Below are 25,405 nucleotides of genomic sequence, written 5' to 3' on the forward strand. Positions count from 1 at the left end.
CGCGGAGCACGAAGAGAAGGAACCACAACAGCCGCGCGCGAGCGTGAACGCGCACAGACACTAAATCCGCTAGATTAGTAAACTCGTCCCCACACCACGGAAAGATGACTGTTTTTACCGTTTCAGTGAATGTTTATATTCGGACCGACTGAACTAACTTACCCGCTTTTATCCCGACGGAAACTAATGAGCCGTTCTGTGGAATACAACTATCTGGAAGAACGCCGCGCACATCTTTTCTCCTGTGGCTGTGGAAAGAGCTCACGGGGCTGTCGGGCCAGTGGGTCGTCAGGAGTTAGAACAACGACGAGCTTCGCGTACTACTTTATATTAAAATAAAGACTTGTTCAGGCAGATTTTAGATGGTAGAACACGTCTAGGTTAACCCTTCATGACTGTTTTAGGGCTTAACAATGACCTGCGGTGTGCGAAAGAGCTGTTCTCCGGACTGGCCAAAACAGTCAAAAGCTAAGCTAGGTTTGGATCCTAACTATTATGAAAGCCACGGTCCATGTTGACCAGACGGGTATTTATTTCTAGTTGATTGGACGCATATGTTACTCCTAATACTTATCCTACAGTAACATATTGAAGGAAACCGACACTACCTTAGCGTTTTAAAGTGAATTCCTTTTGAACTATTTAACTGAATGACCCAGGTTTCAGTATGTCATTTTTTAATTTCCGTAAAATATTTAAATTGGGAGCTGAGAAGAAGAAGAAACAGTACGAGCATGTTCGCAGAGATGAGAATCCCGAGGAAATATGGGACATAATTGGTGAACTGGGGGATGGAGCCTTTGGGAAAGTGTACAAGGTAGGTAATGTCTTTGTAGAGAAGCCTTCCCTTGTTCTTTTGTGGCAGTTTTGTGGTCTGAGTCTTTTTATATCCTCTTCACTCTCTCAACAATTCCTCCCTCTGATGCCTGACAGTACGTGCCAGCACTGTGACCTCAGTCTTGTATATCCATGACCCACCCACCGTCTTCAGACCAGTACACCAGACAGTCAGATATGATTACTGACCACCTCTTCTACAGTTAACATGTTTTTTTTGTTTTTTTTTAACCCTTCTCCAGTGGTTTGCCTGTGACAGACAGTCAAATATCATCAGATCCACAGTTGCTGGAAACTGACCTCTTCTCAAAGTAGTCCCTCTGGCAAGCAAAGTTGAGATTTTCCTGAAGTTAACGTTTCCTTGAGCACATACATCCATATATTAATCATATCCGCCCCCCGGCTATTTTTTGATTCTCATACAACATGGTGTTGTTTATGGAGACAAACTAGCCTGTTAATTGGCCATTTACATTTACCGAAAGCTGTCCCAGTGTCAAAGCAAACCCCTTGTCATCATTTTAAAAGTGCCATTGTTTGGTCTGACCCTAATGCAAAGCTGGAGCCAGGAGCTTCATTTGCATGAGTGACAGTAAATTTTATCACGCAAGAGGGCTCTACCAAGTCCCAACCACAGGAAGTCTGTAGCTGATAATAGCAGTTTACATGTTCTTGTTTTTCTTTGTCGCCACAGGCTACGTTTGGAAGGTTTTGAAAAGGTCTTGTTACTTTATATCATACTTAGATTAAGTCTAATCTTCCCACACAGATTGCCATTTCCCAGCATTCCACTGCAGAGCTCACATGAAGTAGACGTACATTAGACGGAAGCATCTCAGTCTGTGCTCCTGGCAGTGATACTGGAATGATTTCTGCAAATAGTAAATTGCAAATTGTAGTGTTATGGTCAGTGTCTGGGCTTTGTTTTGTTTTGTTTTCTAGTTGTATTTCACCTCTCCCCTGAGTCCTCATGCTCGAGTGATTTGCAAATAAACACCGGCTATCATCTTCACTATCAAGGGGTAGATTGTATTTTTTATTTATTTTTTTGTTCTTTTTCTTTTACTTTTAAATGGCGTACGGCTGACCACAGCACACTGGCAGGTCACCAGGAAGTGGCTATATCCCATATCGCAGCAGCAACTTCATTGAGCACATCCTGCCTGCAGTGAAGCCCAAACAAACAGGAGAAATTTCCACTCTAACGAGACACTGTCTCATGTCTCTGCTGACTTGAGCTGGACCAAGTCAGAGTCTTATTTGTTGTTCTTACATGTCAGCATTTTCTCTGTCAAGTCCAACGTAAACCAAGCTTGGCATCATAGTGGGACTTGAAGATTACGTGAAAGAACAAATACAGGTTTTCTGATTAGACAACAGTGTTGTCTATATCAGTGGGTGGGTTAAATGACTCCTTTGGCCATACACCAGTCTAATAACACTCTCATCCTCCAGGCCCAGAACAAACAGACCGGCATCCTTGCTGCAGCCAAAGTTATTGACACAAAGACCGAGGAGGAGTTGGAGGACTACATGGTGGAGATTGACATCCTGGCCTCCTGTGACCACCAAAATATTGTCAAACTGCTTGATGCTTTCTATTATGAGAGCAAACTCTGGGTGAGTAGTGGTAACAGCTCTCCTGAGTCACTGTGTCAGTAGTGTTTCCTCTGTATCCCCAGCAGGGGAAAATATGGTGTGATCTGGAAGCTTCTTTCTGCATTACTAATTAGATCAATCTTGATATTAAAGGTACATTGTGTAGGAATTCCTCCCATCTAGCGTTGTGGTTGTATTTCGCAAGCAACTCAATCGTATTTTTCATGCTGCATTCACGTAAAATTGGGCAGATGGCAGACGGACGACAGCCGCTGCACGTAACGGCTTAAACAAGCCTCCATGTAAACAAGTGGTCCGTCAGCACGAGGCAAAACAATACACGTGACAATATGTTGTCATGGTGATGTCATATTGTTTACCTGACCAACATTTTACCGGCTTTCTCTTGACTTCTGTGATTAAAATGACATCTGGTTTGTTAGCGACGGCCGTCTGCCCGACTGCACGTGAATGCAGCATCAGTGTAACGCTCCGTTCCTCCTCACTGCGTTACCGCGGTGACTTTTCACAGACGCCACCTCGACCTGAGCTGACAGCTCCGGTGTCTCCGCTGAGTTTCCGTGGTTTCCTACCGTCACACTGCCACTGAACGTAAAAACATGGCGACCGACATGGCAGCCAGCACCGAGCTTACCCGCTCCATGTAGATATGAATGATATGAACGGCAAATTCAGAGCTTACTGGATCACTTCAGTTTGTTAATGGGGGGGATTACTGATAGATGAAAAACATACTTTTGAACCAAATAATAGATAGACTTTATTATTAGACTCAAGGTCCATTAAAAAAAACAAACACACATACAATAGATTTTCGTGAAAAGATAACAGGAGAAGTTACACAATGTCCCTTTAAAACGGGGAATTCATTAAAAGTTTTAGCATTTTAATTTGTGTAGCCAAATTGAACAACAGGAGCAAAGGTTTTCAATTTCCCCCTAAATATGATATATAAATTACAAAAGAGTCGCTCCCTGTTGTCTGATAATGACAATATGGGCTAATCATTAGTATCAGTATTGGCAGGCTCCTTGTCTGACTGTTCCTATCAAAATATGAGACCAAAGTTCACACGAGTAGCAGAAACAGGAATCCTTTAAAGCTGTTAATCATCATACCAGTTTATAAGTTCTATGCTATTGATATGAGCTCATTTTAAATGCCTCAGTCTGCCAATGTAGCCAATGCTTATTCCAAACAAAGCTGTGCGTGTAATTGGTAATCTTAAATCTCTATCAGAATTATTCATTCAGAAATCTGAATTTTATGGTAGTTGGCACCATTTAGACATCAGTGATGAACACCAGTCACTTCTGTAGACCCCTTGGGGCAAACCTATGTTGGTGAAAATAGATTAAACCTAACACAAGGGAAGTCCTCATAAATAAATCAATAGTATGTGTGCAGAACTCACAGTGACTGATTGAACTGAGTGAAGACTACAGGTTGGCCCTTGGGCTAAAACTGGCCTGCCAGAGGGTTCAATCCGGCATAAAAAGCATAATATTATTGAAATGTAGTTGTACTTATAATGTACTTGTTCTTCTTTTCACTAAAACAAAGTCAAAATTAGTGTTCTCACTATTTATTGGTTATTATGCTATTATTGGTTCGATCCTTGCCTAGGGCAAGACCGAACCAACAACATCGGTCACATAAGGACCGCCTTACTTCCTAGATATAAAGCCTAAACTTTGTTTTTAAAATTCATACTCCCACAAACAGAAGTATATAGACAGAAGACAGATTACAATGCCATGATTCATTTGCTCAAGTACATACAAACACATCTGAACAGCACAGTCATGGCATTATAAACACTCATGGTTACCTGAGTATTTAATTTCAGTGCTTTTCGCTGTGAGCTCGGCCCTTTTCCTCTCCATTGTCCTCGGAACAATGGTCCCAGCCCGATTGAGGTTGTCTGTTGATTTTTATCTCGAACTGTGTGGCACCTGTTTGTGCAAAGATGAGAGCGTATCCAGGACATTTCCTGCAAGAGATGAAAGACTTAATTCCACACAATCCCTGGAGAGTCCAGGAGGTGGTTTACTTTATAACTGCATGTTAAATTGGTGTCACCCACTGACCTTTGTTTCCCCGCCACACTTGCAGTTGCACAGCAACATATCCTAGGGTCTGAAATCATGCTGCCTGTGATGTAGCTGGTGTTTTCATTCTTTCAGGCCTTGAACTTAAAGGTAAGATCATTTGCTGTGTCACATCCTCCCTCTTGGTGACACATGAATGGATTAGAAAATATGTGGGTATGTCCTTCTCAATATGTGTGTGTGTCAAATAAACAAATGAGGGAGGAAGCCATAGCCCTGGCCCATAGTTCCTCTCTGCCAGCTGCCACTCTGAGAAATCACTGTGGGGGCCATTGTACACCAGCAGAGCCACTAAAACAACATCACGCCTACAGAGAAACACTAGAATGGTCTGCGTTTTGAATAACCAAGACTGTGCAGAGACTTGAGGCATTGTATGTCTGGTAAGGGCTTTATTGTTGAAAGTGGAACAGTCTTGAAAAGCTCAACTTAAACATGGTATGTCATTGAACCTAAGCCAAAGTTGGAGTTGGTCACTCTTAGGAACTCTAGCCTTAGGAAATAGGCTGAAGCAAAGGGTGTAACCACCATCAACTACAACCAGTTGCTCAATAGTAACAAAATTGCAGAAGTGCAGCTCTTCCTGTTTCCTAAGCTGTGTAGCAATGAGTTCAAGCTTAAATCAAGAAGGAGCTGCAGAGGGAGGTCATCTACATCAGCAGGTGCAGGAGTAGAGCTTCCTGCATTATGAAGGACCCACCCACCCAACAAATAGACTGCCTGTCCGAAGAGTTTCAAAGACAGTAGAGCTGCAACAATTAATCGATTAATCAAACAATAATCAATTATTAAATTAATTGTCAACTATTTTGATAACTGAATAATCGGTTTGAGTAGTTTTTCAAGAAAAAAAGTCCAAATTCTCTGATTTCAGCTTCTTAAATGTGAATATTTCTGGTTTCTTTGTTCCTTTTAATGACAATAAGCCGAGTCTCTCTTTGGTTTGTGGACAAAACAAGACATTTGAGGACATAATCTTGTGGTTTGGGAAACACTGATTGATATTTTATCATTTTTATTTACCAAACAACTAATCGATTAATCGTTTAAATAATCAACGGATTAATCGATAATGATAATAATTCTAAGTTGCAGCCCTCAAAGACAGCACACAGCTCAAGTCCAGCTTCTTTCTAGAGGCTGTGAGACTGACAGACTCACCCTCTCTTGCTGCTGCTGCTGCTGTGGACTTTTGTTGTCCTTTTTATTCACTGCTGTCACTTTATTGCACTGCTGGGAACTAACTGCAAATTTCATTCCCTTCATGTGAACACGCGTTATAGACAATAAATGAACTTTGAAACCTTGAACCTCGCGAGTAAGCATCAGGCTGTAAGGGCAGCCTTGTGTTGAAGCTCAGTGGAAACAAACTGCTACAGATGCTTCGCTGTACCTTCTGCCATAACCATACACTCTAGATAGACTAATCCTATTTACAGAATAAGAACTAAGGTCTGGCCATGTAGCTAGCTCGCTAGCTAGCAGCTGTGTGCAACCCTTTCCACAAAATGGCCCCAACTGGGCCAATCCTCTTACGTCAGCGGCCACTCCGAAAGCTCCTAAATGCCTTTAAGGGCTCAGCTGAGTGTTTCATTCACACAGGCTGGGTAAAGGTTCATTCTCAAGTTACCTCAGTCAAGTCAGTGGTTGAGCACATGATGATGATGATGATGATGGTGATGATGAAGCCCTTCGGGGTTTGCATAAACAGTGAATGTTCCAGCAAACTAATTACAGCGAGGTTGGTCTCTGAACTTCAGAACCTTCCAGACCCTCACAATAGATTTGTAGAGCTCATTCCCTGCAGCGGCGCATTAGTGCCTCATGAATGGCCTGCACTCACCTCCATGTGAAATGTATGCAATGTGTCGCACAGTTCGCTGCTGAAGAAGAGTATTTTATGTTTTGTATTTTGCTGCATCCAACAAATCTGTTTTTTAATCGTGCGGGAAAAACACATGACCAAGTCCTTTTTTTCTCTCTCGTTGGCAGATCCTCATTGAGTTCTGTGCAGGAGGGGCTGTGGATGCCGTCATGCTCGGTGAGTCAGCATTTTCTCTTTGATCGCAGGTTTTCACCTAAAGGGAAGCTGTTCAGAAAGCAGCACTAATAACATCATTTAAAAACTGGCTAGTTCAAGACATCCACAGAGCCCACAGACCACCTGCTTATTACACTTCCCTCTCAGCATTGCAATTCATTCAAGAATTAATACAAGCAGTGCAACTTGTGATAAGGTTGCATTGGTGTATTCCTTGGTGAGGAATGCTAAGCATGCGCTTGTATGATTCTGCTCCTCTGCAGAACTGGAGAGACCTCTGACGGAGCCTCAGATCAAGGTGGTGTGTAAGCAGACTCTACAGGCCCTCGTCTACCTCCATGACAACAAAATAATCCACAGAGACCTGAAGGCCGGCAACATCCTCTTCACACTGGAGGGTGAAGTCAAGCTGGGTAAGGTCAAAGTCACATCCAGCTGTTTAAAGGGCTTTTTCTGCTGTTTTGCTCGCTTTTTTCTCTACGGAGCTCCACCTACAGTTTGTGTTTGTGCTGAGCGCTGTAAAGCAGTCCATGTTTCTCGCGAGATGAGATCTGGCACCCCGGATTGGAGGCGCTGATCTTACAAGACTGGTTGCTTGCTTGCATAGTTCCCCTTTAACAGCAGGATGTACATGTTTCCAGAAACAATAGCCATTCAGAGCTTCAATCTATACATGCTGAGATGAGTACATTGTTGCAGGATGAGAGGAGCAAAGTGTTATCTGCAGGGTGAACTGGCTGGCCTCACTAGTTCACTCATGTACTTATTTTGCTTTTCAAAGGGAAAAACCTTTAAATACTTCACAATCTAAAAACCTTTAAATACTTCACAATCTAGCAATGTAGGCTATGTGCTTTTAGCCATAGTCTCCATGTCGTTTCCTCATGTTTCCTCATGATTAAACAGCTGGAACTGGCATCTACAGCCTTTTTGCACATGCATATCTGTTGATGGTGATGTCATATAGATCAATGGTTCTCAAAGTGGGGTCTGGATACCCAATGGTCCTTCAGAGAGTTCAAAGGGGGTCCCCAACTTCTTGAAACTTTACCACTTTTTTCTAGAATTTTTCAACTTTATTTTATTGTATTTCTTTTATATGTTACCACCTTTTCTAGAATTTTTAAAAAACTATTTTTGAGAAATTTTACCAGCTTCTTCTAGAATTAAAAAAAAAAAAAACTTTTGAGAAATGTTACCACTTTTTTCCAGAAATTTCTCTACAATATTTCCACAAATTCATGCCTTTGGCCCTAACTTGAACATTGGCTACAAAAGTTGACTAGGAAAGTAGTCAACTTTGACTATAAAAGTAAGTCTCAGAACAAATATTTGTGTTTTTCTGGTGTTTGCTTCAAAATTTTGTCCAATGGGGGTCGTAGTCTAATTTGTGTCAATTTAGGCGTCCTTGATGTAAAAATTGAATTCAATAAAAAAAATAAAAAAATATATATATATATATAAAAATATATATATATATATATATATATATCCCCGAGGGGCATTTCAAGAGCATGCCGACCAGTTCAAATAAAAGCACTCATAGACATTCACACGCACACATACTGTACATACAAAACCACAAGCATGAAATAAAAACAACTTTAAATTTTGAGAACCAGTGGTATAGATCATAAGAACGGCTCTGCCCATGTGAAATTCTACTTTAGGCATGTAAAACAACCACAGGAATGAATGCTGTAACCATGCTGCTGTTGCTCCTACTGCAGAGGATTTACAGAAGGCTTTGACACAGGCAGTTTTATCACTTTGTGGTGCTTATTCTTCACTTTTGGCCGACACATCGATAGAGGTTAAATCAGCATCAGAGATCTAATTGTATGGTCAGCCTGTGTCAGCTGACCCTCTTTCACAACACAGGTCACTGCCTAGCCTGAGTGAACTGGTGTTAGTGCTAGAAGTCAATTAAAGATTATTGATGTTTAAATGTCATTTTCACAGCTCACCAAAAATGTGAGAGAGAAATGGATAGCACGTGTGTGGGAGTGAGAACGATTGTCCTGTGAATTATTCAGCGTAGTTTAGTGTACACCGATCAGCCTTAACATTCTGACCACCTGTCTGCTAATATATCCCACCCACTAACAGCAGCCGTGAAGAAGTGTTATTCAGTGTTATTCACTTCACCTGTCAGTGTTCAGAATGTTGGGCCTGATCCATGTAAATCCCAGCGTTATTGTTAAGATTGGATGCAGCACAGCACACTGAGTCTCTGTTAACAGTGAGAATTGGTTGCTATGTCATGAATGGATCCTGCATGCAAGTAAACTGCAGTCCAATAGCTTCATTAGTCTCATGAGCAGGTAATTCCTCTAAAATCCTAGATCCAACATTTCCCCTCAGTGCAGCTCACTGGGATCCCACCTCTCTACAAGTGTTGGAGGTGTTGTGGTCTCAAGGTTTAAATTTTCTCTCACAAAGCTTCTCAAAGATGTTGAACGACCGTTCTCACAGGCTCTTTGACAAGAAAACTGAACTTAAGCACAGTTCACGTTCAAACAAAGAACTGTAGAAGAAGTTCACTGTAACAAATAGCGCAAAACTCTACTGTTGCATGACCCTTGCAGCCATGAAGTCAAATAGGTACAGTTATCCACAACAGCCCTGTCTTTCAGTGTGTGCACGGCACGCACACACACACACACACATATATATCCTGCAGATGCAGTCATACTGAGAGTAAGGATGTGAGTCATTGCTGGTGAATAGAACAGGCTCATTACACATATTAAACACAACAAGCATATTGTCCAGTAACATGGCACACAAGCAGTTGCCTGTGCAACTGTCTGTCTTGCCTGGAAACCCATGAGCTGTTACTTGCACGCAATTCAATCATGATGTCATCATGCAAATGTAAGGAGGCCAGTAAAACTACACATGGTTTCCTAGGCTGCCTAATTTTGTGTTCATTTAGCAGACTGATGAGATTAGTAATGGCATTGCCCGAGCATACAGTACACTTTCGACCTGCACTTTGGTTTGTGTGGCTACAGTCGGAAAAGTGAAAATGTGAGTGTTCTGCTGACTAATTTCTGGTTTGCCTTGTATCACATGTCTTTCAGCTGACTTTGGTGTGTCTGCCAAAAACACCAAAACGTTGCAGAGGAGAGACTCCTTCATTGGAACGCCTTACTGGTGAGTGGAAAACAAATCAAACATGATTTCATAAGCATAAAAAAAACCTTTTTACTTAGTCCACTATTACTCACTGTTCATTTTGCTCTAGTACAGTGACACTCTTGAGTTCTTCATCTCATTCAATGAGTTCCCCCCTCTTTCCTTCCAGGATGGCCCCTGAGGTGGTGATGTGCGAGACGTCCAAGGACCGTCCATATGACTACAAAGCTGATATCTGGTCCCTCGGGGTCACCTTGATTGAGCTGGCACAGGTTGAGCCGCCCAATCACGAGATGAACCCCATGAGAGTCCTCCTGAAAATAGCCAAGGCCGATCCTCCTACCCTGATGCAGCCGTCACGCTGGTGAGTCACAGCGCCAAGCTTTATCGCTGTGTCGGGGACAAGGATGAGCAAGCCCTGGGGTTTCCATCTGAAATGTCCATTCCATCTAGATACTGAGCATTTGTCAACGTTTGAGACTCTAGAGGTGTTTAGAGATCCTTGATCAAACAAGATACTTTTTAGACCAGAATTAAGTCTATTGTTTGTTCTGTCACTTTTACCCTTTAGGTCCCCAGACTTCAGTGATTTCCTAAAGCGCTGTCTGGACAAGAATGTGGACAACAGGTGGAACGCGCCTCAACTTCTGCAGGTGCCTTAGTTTCTTCAATGTTCACACATCGTTTTCATTCTCAAGCTCTGAACCTTTTTTTTTTTTTCTGACTATCCATCAGTTCCCACCAGGAGTGGGGGGAAAAAACCGATACAGCATAGTATCGCGATATTTAGCATGGCAATATTGTATTGATATACAGACACCAAGCATCAATCTGAACAGACTAAGAAATGTATCTTATTAGAAAAAACAGATGTAAACAAAGTTTGCATTTGCAGTTGAAAAAAGTTAATAAACCGCAATATATATTGTAATATTTTTAATATCGCAATTATGTAGTATTGAGCAAAAGTATCGTGATAATATCAAATCACCTGGCCTCTGGTGATTCACAAACCTCGTTCCCACAGCCCCGTACCTCGTCGTTTAAATCAAGAGCTAATCCCTGTCCCCTGCAGCTGCCACTCAGAGTGTAAGTAGCAGAGTCCTAGACGGCAGCTGTTCACCTGCCTGCTGTCAGGTACTGTAGCGTTTGTCCCGGCCAGACTGACACTCATCCCTTTGTGCTCGAGTCGACGTCACCTGAGCGGGATTTTCTTTTTCCACTGGGTTGAAGGTGCTCAGCCAAGTCACAGCCACTTACTTCCAGAGAGGCAATAAGGACTCATCCAAACACAGACAAGAAACCCTGCACACCTCTGCAGCTAAAGGGATCGTTCTGCGCCGAAGAATCAATGGGCAAAATACAAATACAAATACAAAATCGCAGCCTGCCACCGATGAAGGTTTTGATATCAAAGAAGCTGCATATTCTAAGGCCTGCGATAGAATACGTACAGAAGATTTCTAAGCCGCAGAAGGTGAGGCTGACGCGACATCGTTTGTAGAGTTATCTGGCTTAGCATTGAAGACGCTTTCTGGTATATTTATTTAATTTGTTTATTGTCAAGTGTGCTCAGACAGGCCGGTGAAAATCCCCAAGAGAGACAGTGGAACGGAAGAGTGCAGAGAAAAACTGTTTGCAGTGTGTGTGTTTATTGGATTTATCTTGTTGTGTCTTATGTCGTCCAAATAGCTGCCATCCTTTCAGGCTACTGCACTTTACATTTAAATCTGTGGTGTTAAGTGTTCGGCTTTGACTGCAGCAGGTAAAATGCTGTGTAGCATATGATGTGCTGACATTCAAATCAAATCTTGATTTATAATCATGTTATTTTTAGAGTGGTCAAAATAGGTTATTGATTTCAATTACTCGATTATGAAGAATGCATCAGTTACAAATGAATCACATGCTGTGACAGAGGGAGCCTGTAAGATCTTTTTGTCCTTTGAGGATAATTAATTAAACGACAAACAAAACTATCAATTCATTTGAAGATCTTTCAGACTTCAATGTGCCGTTGCCAGATTTCTGATGAGGACAGTTGAGATGAGGAATCAGCAGGTGATCAGCTGCTCTTTCACTTGAAAACACAAAACACAACAGCAGCATGAAACATAAACTGTGCCGGGAGGGACACAGACATTATGTTTACATCAAATATTGATACACACATGTCTGATTTAATTCTGATGAATTAATCATAATGCACATTATTAATTAGATGTTTGTTTTCAAATCACTTGACATCCCTGGTTATTTCTCCTGTGCACAGCATCCATTTGTGACCAGTGTGATAGACAGCAAACCACTGAGGGAGCTGATCGCTGAGGCCAAGGCTGAGGTCACCGAGGAGATTGAAGAGCACAAAGAGGAAGAGGAGGAAGAAGACACAGAGGCACATCTGGTGAGCAATCAGCAGCTTCAATCAACCATCACAAATGACTCCTTAAACAGAAGTCAAATGTTTGTTTGATTTATTTATTTATTTATTCTATTAGTCTAAATATGAATGTAAAGGAATTAGGGCCTTTCAGGGATTTTTTTTAAGTTACTGATTATTTTGCCAATTATCTTATGATTATGATATTATATTATTATTATATATCATATTATATATATTATATGACTTTCCCAGAATACAAGTTGGCATAGTTTATTTTGTCAGGTTAGCAGTCCAATTACAGTATATTTAATGTTTCACGTAGAAAACATGTTGATTTAAAATTTTAATTTGTTAAAGAACCTTTTTTTTTGTTGTTTGTGTGTGTTTGTTTGTGGCTTATTATTTGCCTTTACCACTGTGTCTTAATTTGTCATTTCTACCTGTGCTTCAGGGCCACAAACGCGCCCCGTCTGATGTCAGCGTTGCCAGCTCTGAGGATGAGAAGATTCCCCTCTCTCCGTCCGTCCTGGAACCAGTCCCTGAGAAGGTCGAGCCAGCTCTGCCAGTTCTGCCAGTTCCGCCCGCGCCGACGCCCGCTGATGCCGGCGAGGCCAACACTGTGGTGGAGACCAGTCTAGTGGAGGAGCCTGCCGCCCCTGCAGCAGAACAGAGTCCAGAGGAAGCTCCAGACACTCCTGCTGAGGATGGAGAGGTGGAACAGAAACCTGCGGAGGAGAAGCTTCCAGAGGTAGGAGCAGATGAAGAGACTCCAGAAAAAGAGAGCGAACCAGAGCCGCCCGTGAAGGAAATGCAGCAGCTCGAGATCGCCGTTGAAGATGAAAAGGAGGTGGACACGGCCGAGGTTCCGGCCGATCAGGAGGAGGCCACCACAGGGAACTCCGAGGTCACTGAGGCTCCACAGGAGGAAGTGGCGTCTGTAGTGGAGGAATCAAAAACACCAGCAGAGGTGGAGGTGAAGGAGGTGAAAGAGGAGGAGGACGACGAGGAGCGGTACAAACATCTGAAGGTGACACTGACACTACCAGAGCAAGATAAAGTAGTCCCAAAAGAGGAGAATGGAGAGAAACCCACAGAGAAGGATCAAATAAATGCAGAAGACGAGAAGAAAGTTCCAGACAAAGCTAAGGATGAGAAGGAGAGAGATTCTGACTCGGGGAGGGGCTCGGCTGCAGATAACAGCAGCGGAGACCTGAATCTGTCCATCTCAAGCTTCCTGTCCAAGACTAAAGAGCCTGGATCTGTTTCCATTCAGGTAACGCACACACAGAAGAGATCACAACCGAATACAGGAGTACAACATCTATCTGAGTCCTGACGCCCTGTTGTATGATGTCATCATGTACACTACTCTTTGTTGTTGTTTTTCCAGGACACCAAACGTCAGAAGAAGACACTGAAAAAGACTCGTAAATTCATGGTGGATGGAGTGGAGGTCAGCGTGACAACGTCAAAGATCGTCACCGACAATGACACCAAGAATGAAGAGATGAGATTCCTGAGGTATTCACATGCATTCACTTTCTGTACATACACATTGTGTATCAGTTTCACACAGACACAATGGAAATGAGTTGTATATGAAGGAACCTTTTTTATTTTTATTGTACTTCAGTTCACTTCTCACCTTTCAGAACTCAGCAGAGCACTCTACTTAAGTTGACACCTGTTCACCACAGTGTTTCTTCCTCCACTCCCTTCCATCTTTCTCTCCTCCTGTTCTACTCCAGGCGCCAGGAGCTGAGGGAGCTCCGTCTCTTGCAGAAAGAGGAGCAGAGGTCCCAGCAGCAGCTCAGCAACAAGCTCCAGCAGCAGAAAGAACTCATCTTCCGCCGCTTCGAGCAGGAGACCACAGTAAGTCAGCGGACCAGAACTGACGGAGCTGAGGCAGCTACACTTCTTTAAAAATTTATGGCCCTAGATGTACCAACAAAATTGAAATTGTCCGTCTAAATACTCTCCAGAGAACTGTGGCTTTCAGTGAACTGCTGAGCAACACTTTGCTTAAATGTCCGTAACCAGGTCCTGGGGTTTTTATTTCAGTCTTCCCTATGTTGTTGGTTGTTGTCATTCTTACATGACCGTTTTTTCACTCTCTTCGTTCATTGATGTTTGCGGAAAATAGGAAACAGGAAAAAGCGATAGCGCCAATTTGACAACACTACTTTGACTTTCCTTAAGTCTGGTGACTTTTTTTTTTTTTGTCAAAAGCGACTAGCTACAATCTAACGACTTTTCGCGGTGTTGTTAAAGACGAACACGTTTCTGGTTTGGAGACTCAGACGTGAAAGCACATATCACTGCTGTCTTCAACAAGCAGCGGCTGCTGCCGTAAGCCTCGCCCCCGTCCCAAAGCACTCACCAGGTGTCAGTCTCACAGTAGTACTATATAATCGGCTTGAGCTGGGGCCATGTATACACGGATTGAATGTGGATCACTTTATTTAGCGTTCATGTATACAGATCGAATAAGATTCATTTTATCCGATTGTTTTCAATCAGATTGAGGAAAACACTGCATGTAAACGCAGCTATTGTGTCAGTCAGAATCAGTTGAGCTGTTGAACTTTTTAGGCTGATGCTTCAAATGGTCCCCAATAGGGCTGCAACTAACGATTATTTTCATTATCAGTGTTTCCCAAACTACAAGATGACGTCCTCAAACGTCTTGTTTTGTCCACAAACCAAAGAGAGACTCAGTTTATTGTCACAGAGGAACAAAGAAACCAAAAATATTCACATTTAAGAAGCTGAATTCAGAGAATTTTGACTTTGTTTCTTTAAAAAAATATTCAAACCGATTATGTGATTATTAACATTAACACAATGACCCACTTCACAGGCCTTTGAAGAACTGATTGAGTCATAAAGGAAGGCACAGACACACATGCCCTTTGAACTGACACTGTTCTATTACTATCAGTGCTGTCATCTCTCTTTCTAAGCCCATTGATGGCTTTGCCCTGAAGAGGAAGAAGTTAAATGGGGCAACTTTTACTTCTGCGTTAAAAAAAAGAACTGAATAATCATATTCACCTGACACTCTACATTGATCTATTGATATTAATATTATATGTATATTTTTGTCACGCCTCACTTAAAAAAAAAGAGGGGGAAAGAATTTGGTAGTGATTCAAAACCTTCCAGGAACTTTTCATTTCAGTGAAGCCTGAGGTCCAGACAAACTTGTCTAGTGTTTAGTTTTATTTATTCATTTTATTTGAATGAGACGATACAGTTTTGTGTTGCACAGAGTTGACAGATGTCACTAATTTTCAGCTCCTGGAGGTTGTGTAATGAGAGGACGATCTGGTGCAGCCCATAAGGAGCTGGCGATGAGTCATCCAAGTGTTACTTTGCTCCTTTGTGCAGAGATCAAGATTCTGTAGTTCAGGGCTAGGTGTATGTGATGCGTTCTTGCACACTTTGTCCTATCAGTCAGTGTTTGCAATTTAGCAGATAAACAAACTCCTTTATTTGCAATTTTCATCTTGGACGTTCAATGTAAAGCACAGGCCTGGTCCAGGAGCTGGCTGTGTGATCAGCCCTGTGTTCTGCCCAGTGCCATTATCTCAGTACACCTGGGGCCTCATTTATCAAAGAGCGTGTAAAAGTCCTCTTAAATTTTCAGTACGACGGAAAGGCAAAATGTGCGTACGACCAAAAAATATACACTCTTTTCAGATCTATCAAACTCCGCGTACACACGGCTGCACGGTATTTCCCTTGATAGATCACACCGGACCTGAGAAAAGCGTGGATGAGAACACGCCTCATACCCAGCCCCCTAAACGGCCCCACGCAACCATATGTGGTCAATGCAGTTACGTGCATATTAAGTAGCCATGTGCACTCTGGAAACGTGTGGAATGACGTCAGGGGAAGACGGTGAAGACAACAGACGGACGGAGAGCGGAGAAAGAAGCGGAATTTCTCTGAAAGCGAGATACAGGTAACACGGCAATATCAGTCAGAAACATCATCTTGCATTGAAAGGCTTCAATAAAAACAAAAAAACCTCCCAAATCTAAATGAAACAGAACAGAAAGAAGAAGAATCATATTTATTCTGCCCCTTAATTTAGATTATGTCATAATAATTTAAAGCAGGGTTTCCACTGCCAGTCAGTACTTTGCACCCCTTTCCACTAACCCCCAACTTCCGTTCACTGGAAGACTTTGATTTTCATTTGTGCATAGCTATATATTTAAAAAAAAAACAAAAAAAACATTGAAGTCCACCAGTCTGTGACTTTTCCTAAAATGATGTTGGGCAGCTAGCACCCAGTTTTGTTAAATACAATAAATATTATTCACACAAAAAATATCGATCATGTTTTCTCATTTGCTTTGATTTGCGCCGACATTATTGGGCTTGCTGCTTGCTTGTGTGTGTCCAGTCTGGCTACGTAACACACGCACGTCGCAGAAATTATTTTCCAGACTGGACAGACGGGTTGTGGAAGAGGTGTAGCCTACATGCAAGGGAAAAATATCAATATGATATCAAAAGAAAACGAAATTCGTTTTATAAAGCCAGTATTTAGGAGCAAACTAGTGTAAATGCACAGGGGAAAAATCAGAGTCGCTGTGCTTTTCATGTAAAGTGCCGACGTCAACACGTGTGCGGTGGGGGGGGGGGTCATCATCACCACCACTACTTCAAACAGTGTCCGCGCTCCTCTCTCCCTCGCATACTGCAGTTCTCTGACTCTGCAGCGGCGTCGCCAATTCCTCTTGTTCTTCAAAAAGCGTGTAAATGCCGGTACGCCATGGTCGGACTGGTCGTAAATTTTTGCTCTTACTCCCGACAAGTTTTGGTTTGATAGATCCCAAATTAGGCGGAGAAAAGTGCGTACGCACAAAATGGGGGAAAGAGCGTGTAAAAAAGTGTGTATCCACAATGATAAATGAGGCCCCAGGTGTATGAATGAGCCTTGGACACAGGCTGGTTGTGAACAACAAAAGTTGCTGTGTGACTGTGTGAATGACAACTTTATTCAGCCCAGCTGTCATTAGTCAGTGGTGGACAGGACTGTGGCAACCATATCAACCATACTGTTTTGTTTGTTGTTTTTTTGTGTGTATTCCTATATGTAGTTTGCCATGTTTCTATTTTCCATCCATTGCATTGCATTAAGTAGTGTTTATAAATGTGTGTCCATGAGCAGTTAAAGCAGAAGTAAGCGATCCAGTCATTTTGGCTAACTTCCTGTCAGCCGATGGAGTTAGCAGTCCCCGCCCTCGTCCCTACGTCACCACATTCACGCGCATCCCTTGGCTGCACACACAGAGAGGACCGCCCCTTTATGCCATTCTCTCTCCTCATTGGATAAAGGTTGTAGGATACAAGGAAAGTTTTCTCCTCGGCTTACAGCAGAGCAGAGTGACTGACAGACCCGTGTTTCAGACCAAACACTCTATATAAGTGATTGCTGTCGGAAGATAGAACTATTTAAGACTTATATTAACACAAACATTCCGCTTACTTCTGCTTTAATGCAGTAGTTATATTCCTCTGAACAGTTCCATGATAAAGGTTGTCATCAGGTGTCTTTTAATAGTGACACATATACATCGGCACATATAATGGCATCCCAGTTCTGTATGAGTCAGCTTTAATATATATTTTGTTATTTGTCTGTCATCTGAAAGTGTCGGTTTACACTTTACACAGTATAAGCACAAAGCGCAGACTTGCTCCTTCTTCTTCTACTTCTTCTTCTGTCGGTGTCAGTGCTTTGACATGGCGTGCCCCTCTGTGTATTCTCCAGAGTAAGAAGCGTCAGTATGACCAGGAGGTGGAGAACCTGGAGCGGCAGCAGAAACAGACCATCGAGAGGCTGGAGCAGGAGCACACCAACCGGCTCAGGGACGAGGCCAAGCGCATCAAAGCCGAGCAGGACAAAGAGCTGGCCAAGTATCAGAACATGCTGAAAAACCGCAAGAAAGAGGTGAGAACACGGATCGCCCTCCCTTGAACTTTTTAACTGTAAAGAAGACTGGGGAGTTCATACAGAGTCTGTTTATACTGTAGCAGGTTGTCTTGATAAGCACACATACACCCACCTCTCTGATCTGTCTTGTCTTTTTACGTAAGCTCCGGAGCTAAATCAGTCTGGGCTGCCACTCCTCATTTATTTTCTCACACAGTTCTAATCTTATCACAGTGTTTGTCACTTGACCCTTTTTATTGATCGTTTTTGGCCTGGCACAGGACAGACAGGAGGTGGGACTGTCTCCAAAGCATGTGACAAATGCTATCATGAAACATAGTAAAGGGATATTTTCAACATTTTTGGCCTATTGTCATAATCCCTATAGTTTTAGCAGTAGTTCATTACCTTTAATTGTCAATGCAAGCTGTTCAACTAACACAATGGAGGCTCATGGTATTTCTAAGTTAAAGGTAATGAACCTACTCCTAAAACTATTAGGATTATGGCAATAGGCCAATTTGCCAAAATGTTGAAATATCCCTTTAAGGAGGATGTTATCCATGCCGCACCAGAGGAGGTAATAATGAGGGCTGGTTTGCAGTGGATTTCTTTCCCAACTGTGTTTTACTCTGCGGTTTTATCATGGACTTTTCCCCACCCTCCAAACTTTCCGACCTGAGCTTGGATTACACACCACAGACTCAAAATGAATAGCGTGTGTGTGCGGTGTTTAGTGAAACGTGCAGGAGGGTAATGTACTGTGATCCACAGGGAGTCGCCGGTGTTATGATTCAGTCCTTTCAGTTGTCCTCCAGCACCCTGTGCAACGCTCCCACACAGGATGTAAGTGAAACCCCCCCGTGTGTGTTTTCAGTGTGGGAATCCGGCCTCATTAATCATTCTTTTTAACTTTACACACACATTTTTCTGCACAGTATATTTCCCTGAGAACATGTGATTATATTTGATTAGGGCGCTCTGTAGATATGTAGCAGAGGTGAGCTTGAAAATGATTGTAGTACAACAACAACAACAACAACAACAACAAGTGCTATACCAAAGTGTTAAATGTCAAGCTCCTCCAGGCCAGCTGAGCCAAGTAGGCCGGATTAATGTGAGGGACAAGCAGGTGAAACAGTACTGCTGGTACTAACTGTCTGGTTCATCAGCTCAATCTGGATTTAGCCGGAGGTAAACTTGGCCTGTAGGACAGCAAAGACACTCAGACTTCTCCACTGGAGCTTGTTGTTGCAGGACAGATGCTGAAGGTGCTTCGCTAATGAGACTAAGATAGATGCAGGGTGTATTCAGACACGTTACTCCTTTGTTCTGATTCAGGAGTTACAACAATACAATTGTTGTATTTTTCTTTTGGATGGTTTCACACGGTAACAGTCCCAAAGTTTGAAACAAATGCCATGCGCGAACCAACTGTTCTCTCATTGATCAGAAATCTTACCTGGAAGGAGGAGTTTACACAGGAAAAACAACAACCATCAGCCGCGTGTCGCGTGTTGTGTCGGTTGCTGAGTTGATTACGTTCTTCTCACTGTAAACGAAGCGCTCCAGGGCTCGAATGGAAATGAGACCAGGCCTTCTTGGCGATCTCGGCCCGCTTGTTTTATCCCGCATTCGAGCTTTTGCTTTGTGCTTTGTTCACGTGACCAATCCACCCGAACTTTGGGGTTTAAACGCTCCATGTTTCAGAACAACTGCTCCAAACGAGCCAGGTCTGAATACACACTTAGACTATTTTATTGTCCATTAAACTTTCATAAAATGGAAATGTGTCTTCAGCAATGGCCTGAAACACAACACGGGTGACATTATACAGAGTAATAAATATAAATAAGAGATAAACAGACTATAAAACAGACTATAAAATCAATTTGTCATTGTTTGTTGTGTATGGAGTCTCAGTGCTGTCTCTGATTTTAATCTGCGTGTGTCTAGGAACAAGAGTTTCTCCAGAAGCAGCAGCAGGATCTGGACAGCGCTCTGAAGAAGATCATCCAGCAGCACAAACATGAGCTGGCCACCATTGAGAGAGACTGTCTCAACCACAAGCAGCAGCTTCTCCGAGGTAAAATCAATATCCTGACAGATGATTCACAACGTGTGTGAAATGTGTGTGCATGTCATTTTTATGGCTTGTAAGAAATGCTCAGTGAACAAAGTCATAGACGGTTGTAGCTCAGGCTTTTTAATCCAGCTTTTTAATATTGGTACAAAATTGTCCAAATGACACCACAAACTTTGATGAACTGGCAAAAATAAGGGGTGACCAACAACACTGAAGCTAAATGTTATTTAAATGTCAGTTTTCTTTTTAAATGAATTATATTAGCAAAGTCAAAAACACCTCAACAGTAAAGTTGATGTTGGTTAATATACGTATCACAAACATCTGGCCATTTGCTTCTAATGAGGTAATGAGGTAACACCACCATCCAGAGAGCCAGTGAATCACTCATTCAGCTGTGTTTTTTCTCAACTTGCTTGTTCACATACAGCACGGGAGGCTGCTATGTGGGAGCTGGAAGAGCGCCATCTGCAGGAGAAACACCAGCTGTTCAAACAACAGCTCAAAGACCAGTACTTCATGCAGAGACACCAGCTGCTCAAGAGACATGAGAAGGTACAGACCCGATGGCAGCCTTGAGAAATCTTTGATCATTCTTCCAACCTCTAAAAAGCCAGCCACGATAGATGTGTCATGTTGTGTATAAAGGTTGAAAAAGTTCCTCCATCAACCCCCTTTCTATCTTTCACACCTGTATGTGCATGCCCCCCCGCCCCCCTCTGCAGGAGATGGAGCAGATGCAGCGCTACAACCAGCGTCTGATCGAGGAAATGAAGAACAAGCAGACGCAGGAGAGAGCCAGGCTGCCCAAAATCCAGCGCAGCGAGGCCAAGACCCGCATGGCCATGTTCAAGAAGAGCCTTCGCATCACCGGAGCTGCCATCACCCCCGAGCAGGAGAGGGAGAAGGTCAAACAGGTAACAACGGACAATGGTAGAAATCAAACAGAACTAGTTTTACATCTGTCTGAGGGTAGAGAAAGGTGAGAGTTCTGAGGGGAACAACAAACTGTGAGGTCTAATTGTTATTTGTGTTTTCCAGTTTGCAGCTCAGGAGGAGAAGAGGCAGAAGAACGAGAGGCTCCACCAGCACCAGAAACATGAAAACCAGATGAGAGATCTGCAGCTGCAGTGTGACGCCAACATCCGAGAGCTTCAGCAGCTGCAGGTAAACACAACGACACATTTAAAATGATGCATTAGTCACATGGGCTGTTGTTTTTACTGTAGTTCTTATTTAATACTTTGACCTTCATGTGTTTGTCAGAATGAGAAGTGCCACCTGCTGATTGAACATGAGACCCAGAAGCTGAAGGAGCTGGACGAGGAGCACAGTCTGGAGCTAAAGGAGTGGAGGGAGAAGCTTCGACCCAGGAAGAAGGTGAAGTATCAAATCAGCCTGTGGATTTCAAGCTTCCCTATATACATAAAGGCAGCCTGAGATAAATCTAACACAAGCAGGACAAAGTCATGTTTTCATATATTCACAGCACTCTCTGCACCTTTTTTTAAGTCAGTCAATGATCTCTATGCTGAAGACACACACTCAGGCGTTATGGATGATAGTGAATCCATAACAGCTCAAAAACTACTAATGGAAACCAAACTAAAAAGTGCTTAGATATGAAAGTGACATTATGAAATACCTAACAATTAGAGTTAGGAGCAGGTCTGAGAATCCACATCCCAAGTTGGACTCGCCCAACATCGCCACGTACAGGCTCCCAACCAGCGCCATGAGGAGGCTGGTTGTGTACCATAGAGAGGAGAGTCGCAGCAACTCGCTATCCATGGTTCTGACCCCTCTCTCTCCCATTGGTCACAAATATACATTTTATCTGTTTTTTTTTTTAGAACTTTTAGTCATTTTACAGAACATTTCCTGACATATGGCTTCATATAATAAATGGATTACAGGCTGTATAGCGATATAAGTTACAATTAAAATAAATAAATAGATAAGTAAAAATAAAAATACAATTACAAAAAAAGGAAAAAAATGAGGAAAAATTTAAATAGGAATTAAATACTAAGAGTAGAAATAAATAGATAAAATAAAGTAAAAGTAAAAAATAAAAATAGGTAATAAAACACATATATCCATACATAAACACACACACACCTTCATGCACATATACACACATACATATACATTAAGATAAGGAGGTAAGTATGATTACAAATATACATTTTAGCAAGGAGAGAAAGTCTTGGAGAGGCTGAGTGCAGGCGGTCACTGTCTGCTCACACACTGTTGTCTCAGAATTTTTCTTCCTCCAAAGCCTGACCCGACCAGTTAGTATAAATTGTCAGCTCCAACCCAGCCCATGGGAACAGGGATCTTTTTCGGGTCACATTCAGGCTTGAGCTGCAATTGAGAACCCTACTATCAATTATTTCATATGATCTTCAACAGCAGTCATAGATTAATTTATTTTCGGCAGGACTGCACCTTCAGTTATACGTAGGATGCTACGTATAACAGAGCTTTTAGCTGATACCATCTCCATCCATCCATATGGGGCCGGTAACCATGGTTGGGTTGCGGTGGCAGACCCTCCTCAGTGCTTTATGTTAATGTTATTCCAGATACTGTAGTAAATCTCCAGTGTGTTGTGGGTCTCCACCAGGGCCTCCTGTAGTTTGACCTACCTGGAAAAGCTCCAGTGGGAGGTGCCCAGGAGGTGTGGTGATCAGGTGTCTGAGCCTGAGCAGCTGCTCTTGTCCCAGCTCCCTCAGGATGTCAGCCCCCCAGACACCCTGCCACAGATCTGCCTGTCAGTTTCACACTCCACTTTACCCTCTTGTGTGAACAAGACCTTGAGATACTTCAACTTCCTCCTCCAGGCATAAACTCTCTCTCAACCTGAAGAGAGAAATCCATCCCTCCCTGGCAGAGAGCCATGACCTGCTTTTCCAAACCCAGCCTTCACTCACAGATGTGATTAGATACTTGGCAGTGAAAGAAGAAAAAAGCCATTTTTCTTCTGTGATCACACTTTCTGTCAGAGATGTTCCTTATTTTGAACAAAGACTGAGTTTGTGAGAAGATTGCAGTCTTACAAACTCTTTATTACTTTGGTCACTCGCAGTAGACGGTAAAAAAAAAACAAGACCAAAGTTGATTAACCTGGCTCAACAACGAATTGGCAAGTGAAACTAATATGTTTTCCTCTGTGTCCCACAGGCGCTGGAGGAAGAGTTTGCCAGGAAGCTTCAGGAACAGGAAGTGTTCTTTAAGATGAGTGGAGAGTCCGAGTGCCTTAACCCCTCCAACCAGAGCCGCATCTCCAAGTTCTACCCCATCCCCAGCGTCCACTCCACCGGGTTCTAGGAAGAACCTTCGTACATATGCAGTCTCCACACAGTGGACACACATGGACATAAGCGCACACACTCGTGAAGAGAGTAAAGACTGAACCTGTGCTGCCTTGCCCTCACCCTGACAGCTGTCTCTGGCAGAGTTCCTCATCTGTCTGCAGGACGGTTATTTTGCTCATTTTGATTTTATCACACTATTACTGAAGGAGAATTATGAATGAGAATCTCAGATTTAGTGCTTCAGTCATCACCTCAAAACTCCAAAAGTGAAGTAGCTCTTTGTCCAAACTTCTTTTGTGATTTTTTTTTATAAAAACTCCAGTGCCTGTAGAATCGGATGTTTTTGGCTTTTAAATCCAAACGGTTTATGATTTATCATTTGCTGCTCAATTTAGCTCTAATTTAGCCTCTTGCACTAAGGAAATAATTTTTTACACCACTATTTGGTTAAATATGAAGTAGCAGTCTTATTATTTATAATTGATCATCAAATAGAATGTATTTCTGATACAGAAGAAGGAGTGCAGTCTTTAATATTACTCTAAATGAAGGAATGATGATACACTATATTTTTATTAGGTCATTCATGTCTGTCTGTTAGAGAGGTTGAGACGTCCATGCAGTCATGTGACACATTAAGGGTTAAAATAACAGCATTATTTCAATGCAAGGTGTGGGAGCTTCTTCCAGCAGAGATGATTCCTTCTTTCAGGGTTTTTCCTTCTTCAGAATGCCTTTGTGTTTCAAGCACTCAAGGCTTGAGACAACTGTAAAGCAAACAGGAAGTACATGGTGTAAACCATTAGTTACTGTGCTGCATATGATGGAGGAAGAGTGGAGGTGGTGTTTACATACAGAGACTAAGAATCACTGTTAATTGGACACTAGGAAGTGACATCAGTGGCTGTCAAACAAGCATTTAATGAACCTGTTTCTTGGTCTCTTTTTTTTTTCTTTTTTTTAGGTGGCATCAGTTTTACTATTATCAAGCAAAAGCAATGTAACTGTAGGAGCAAGTTTTTCAGGGAGGAATCAAAATTTTCATTGATGTCTATTACTTCTGTAAAATGTGTCATATCTGAGGCCTGAGTGCCACCAAACCATAAACCACTATTATCTCAACTAAGTGGGGAAAAAACAGAATCTAACCTACAGTTGTAGTTGATGATGCGTCCCTCATATTTGCTTTGGTTTTCTTCTTGGTTTACCACCAGGTGTATTACTGGTAGGCCTGCATGGCTTCTGTCTCTCGTTTTTATTGAAATGATAATACCTTTTTCATTGATATCCTAGTTAATAGCCTTAATACTTAAGAATTATATATTTGTACCCGTCATGACCACCTTTAAAGATTTTGGTCAAACTCTTGGTTTCATGAAGCATTGTGAATGATTTTCCTTCAACTGTATTCAAGAAAAACAGACCATCAGCTCTGAGGAAAAGTTTTTATTGTGTGATATTTAAAGGAAGTTGATGCAAAAAAAAAAAAAATGGACCTGACTGGTTTAGGCCATGTTCACATCTGATTGGTTCATTTTTATCATCTCATTTTTCTCTGATTGGCTTTAAAGTTCTCAAATGTATTTAATAACTGAGCTGTTGTGTATAAACGTACTGAAGGAGTGCTGTGCACCATTTGCAAAACTTTCTCAAAAGCTACTGTATGAAAAAGCAGAGTGTAGTGAAGCTAACCTGCACACACAGTTGGACTAAATCAGTCTGGTCAATTATTGTCCTGTTTGTCAAATAGAAACTGTAAACTGATTAAATTCTGAATGTTGTCTGAAAAAAACAAAACAGTGATCCATATTAAAATCATTAGGCATTTAAATAAAAAAAAAACATTTATAGTTTTTAAAATGCTTGTGTAATGTAGATTTTCATTTTTGCTGTAAATAAACAGTTCCCTCTTA

General features: G+C 42.1%; 1 protein-coding gene across 1 annotated transcript; it reads left to right on the forward strand.

Annotated features, from left to right (window-relative positions):
* The first annotated feature begins 1 nt into the window (after window position 1).
* Window positions 2–25,405, forward strand: LOC146991082 (STE20-like serine/threonine-protein kinase). Its single transcript, XM_085800801.1, has 18 exons — window positions 2–817; window positions 2,293–2,457; window positions 6,561–6,609; window positions 6,873–7,022; window positions 9,696–9,768; window positions 9,920–10,114; window positions 10,322–10,403; window positions 12,023–12,154; window positions 12,585–13,406; window positions 13,524–13,654; window positions 13,882–14,005; window positions 17,925–18,104; window positions 20,043–20,172; window positions 20,603–20,727; window positions 20,898–21,089; window positions 21,214–21,339; window positions 21,439–21,552; window positions 23,359–25,405. Exons 1-18 carry the CDS (start codon window positions 668–670, stop codon window positions 23,503–23,505), a joined length of 3,087 nt encoding a protein of 1,028 aa, XP_085656927.1. The 5' UTR covers window positions 2–667; the 3' UTR covers window positions 23,506–25,405.

The sequence above is a fragment of the Trachurus japonicus genome, chromosome 1, assembly GCF_045865225.1.
Source record: "Trachurus japonicus isolate A0001 chromosome 1, Traja_1.0".
NCBI lineage: Eukaryota > Metazoa > Chordata > Actinopteri > Carangiformes > Carangidae > Trachurus > Trachurus japonicus.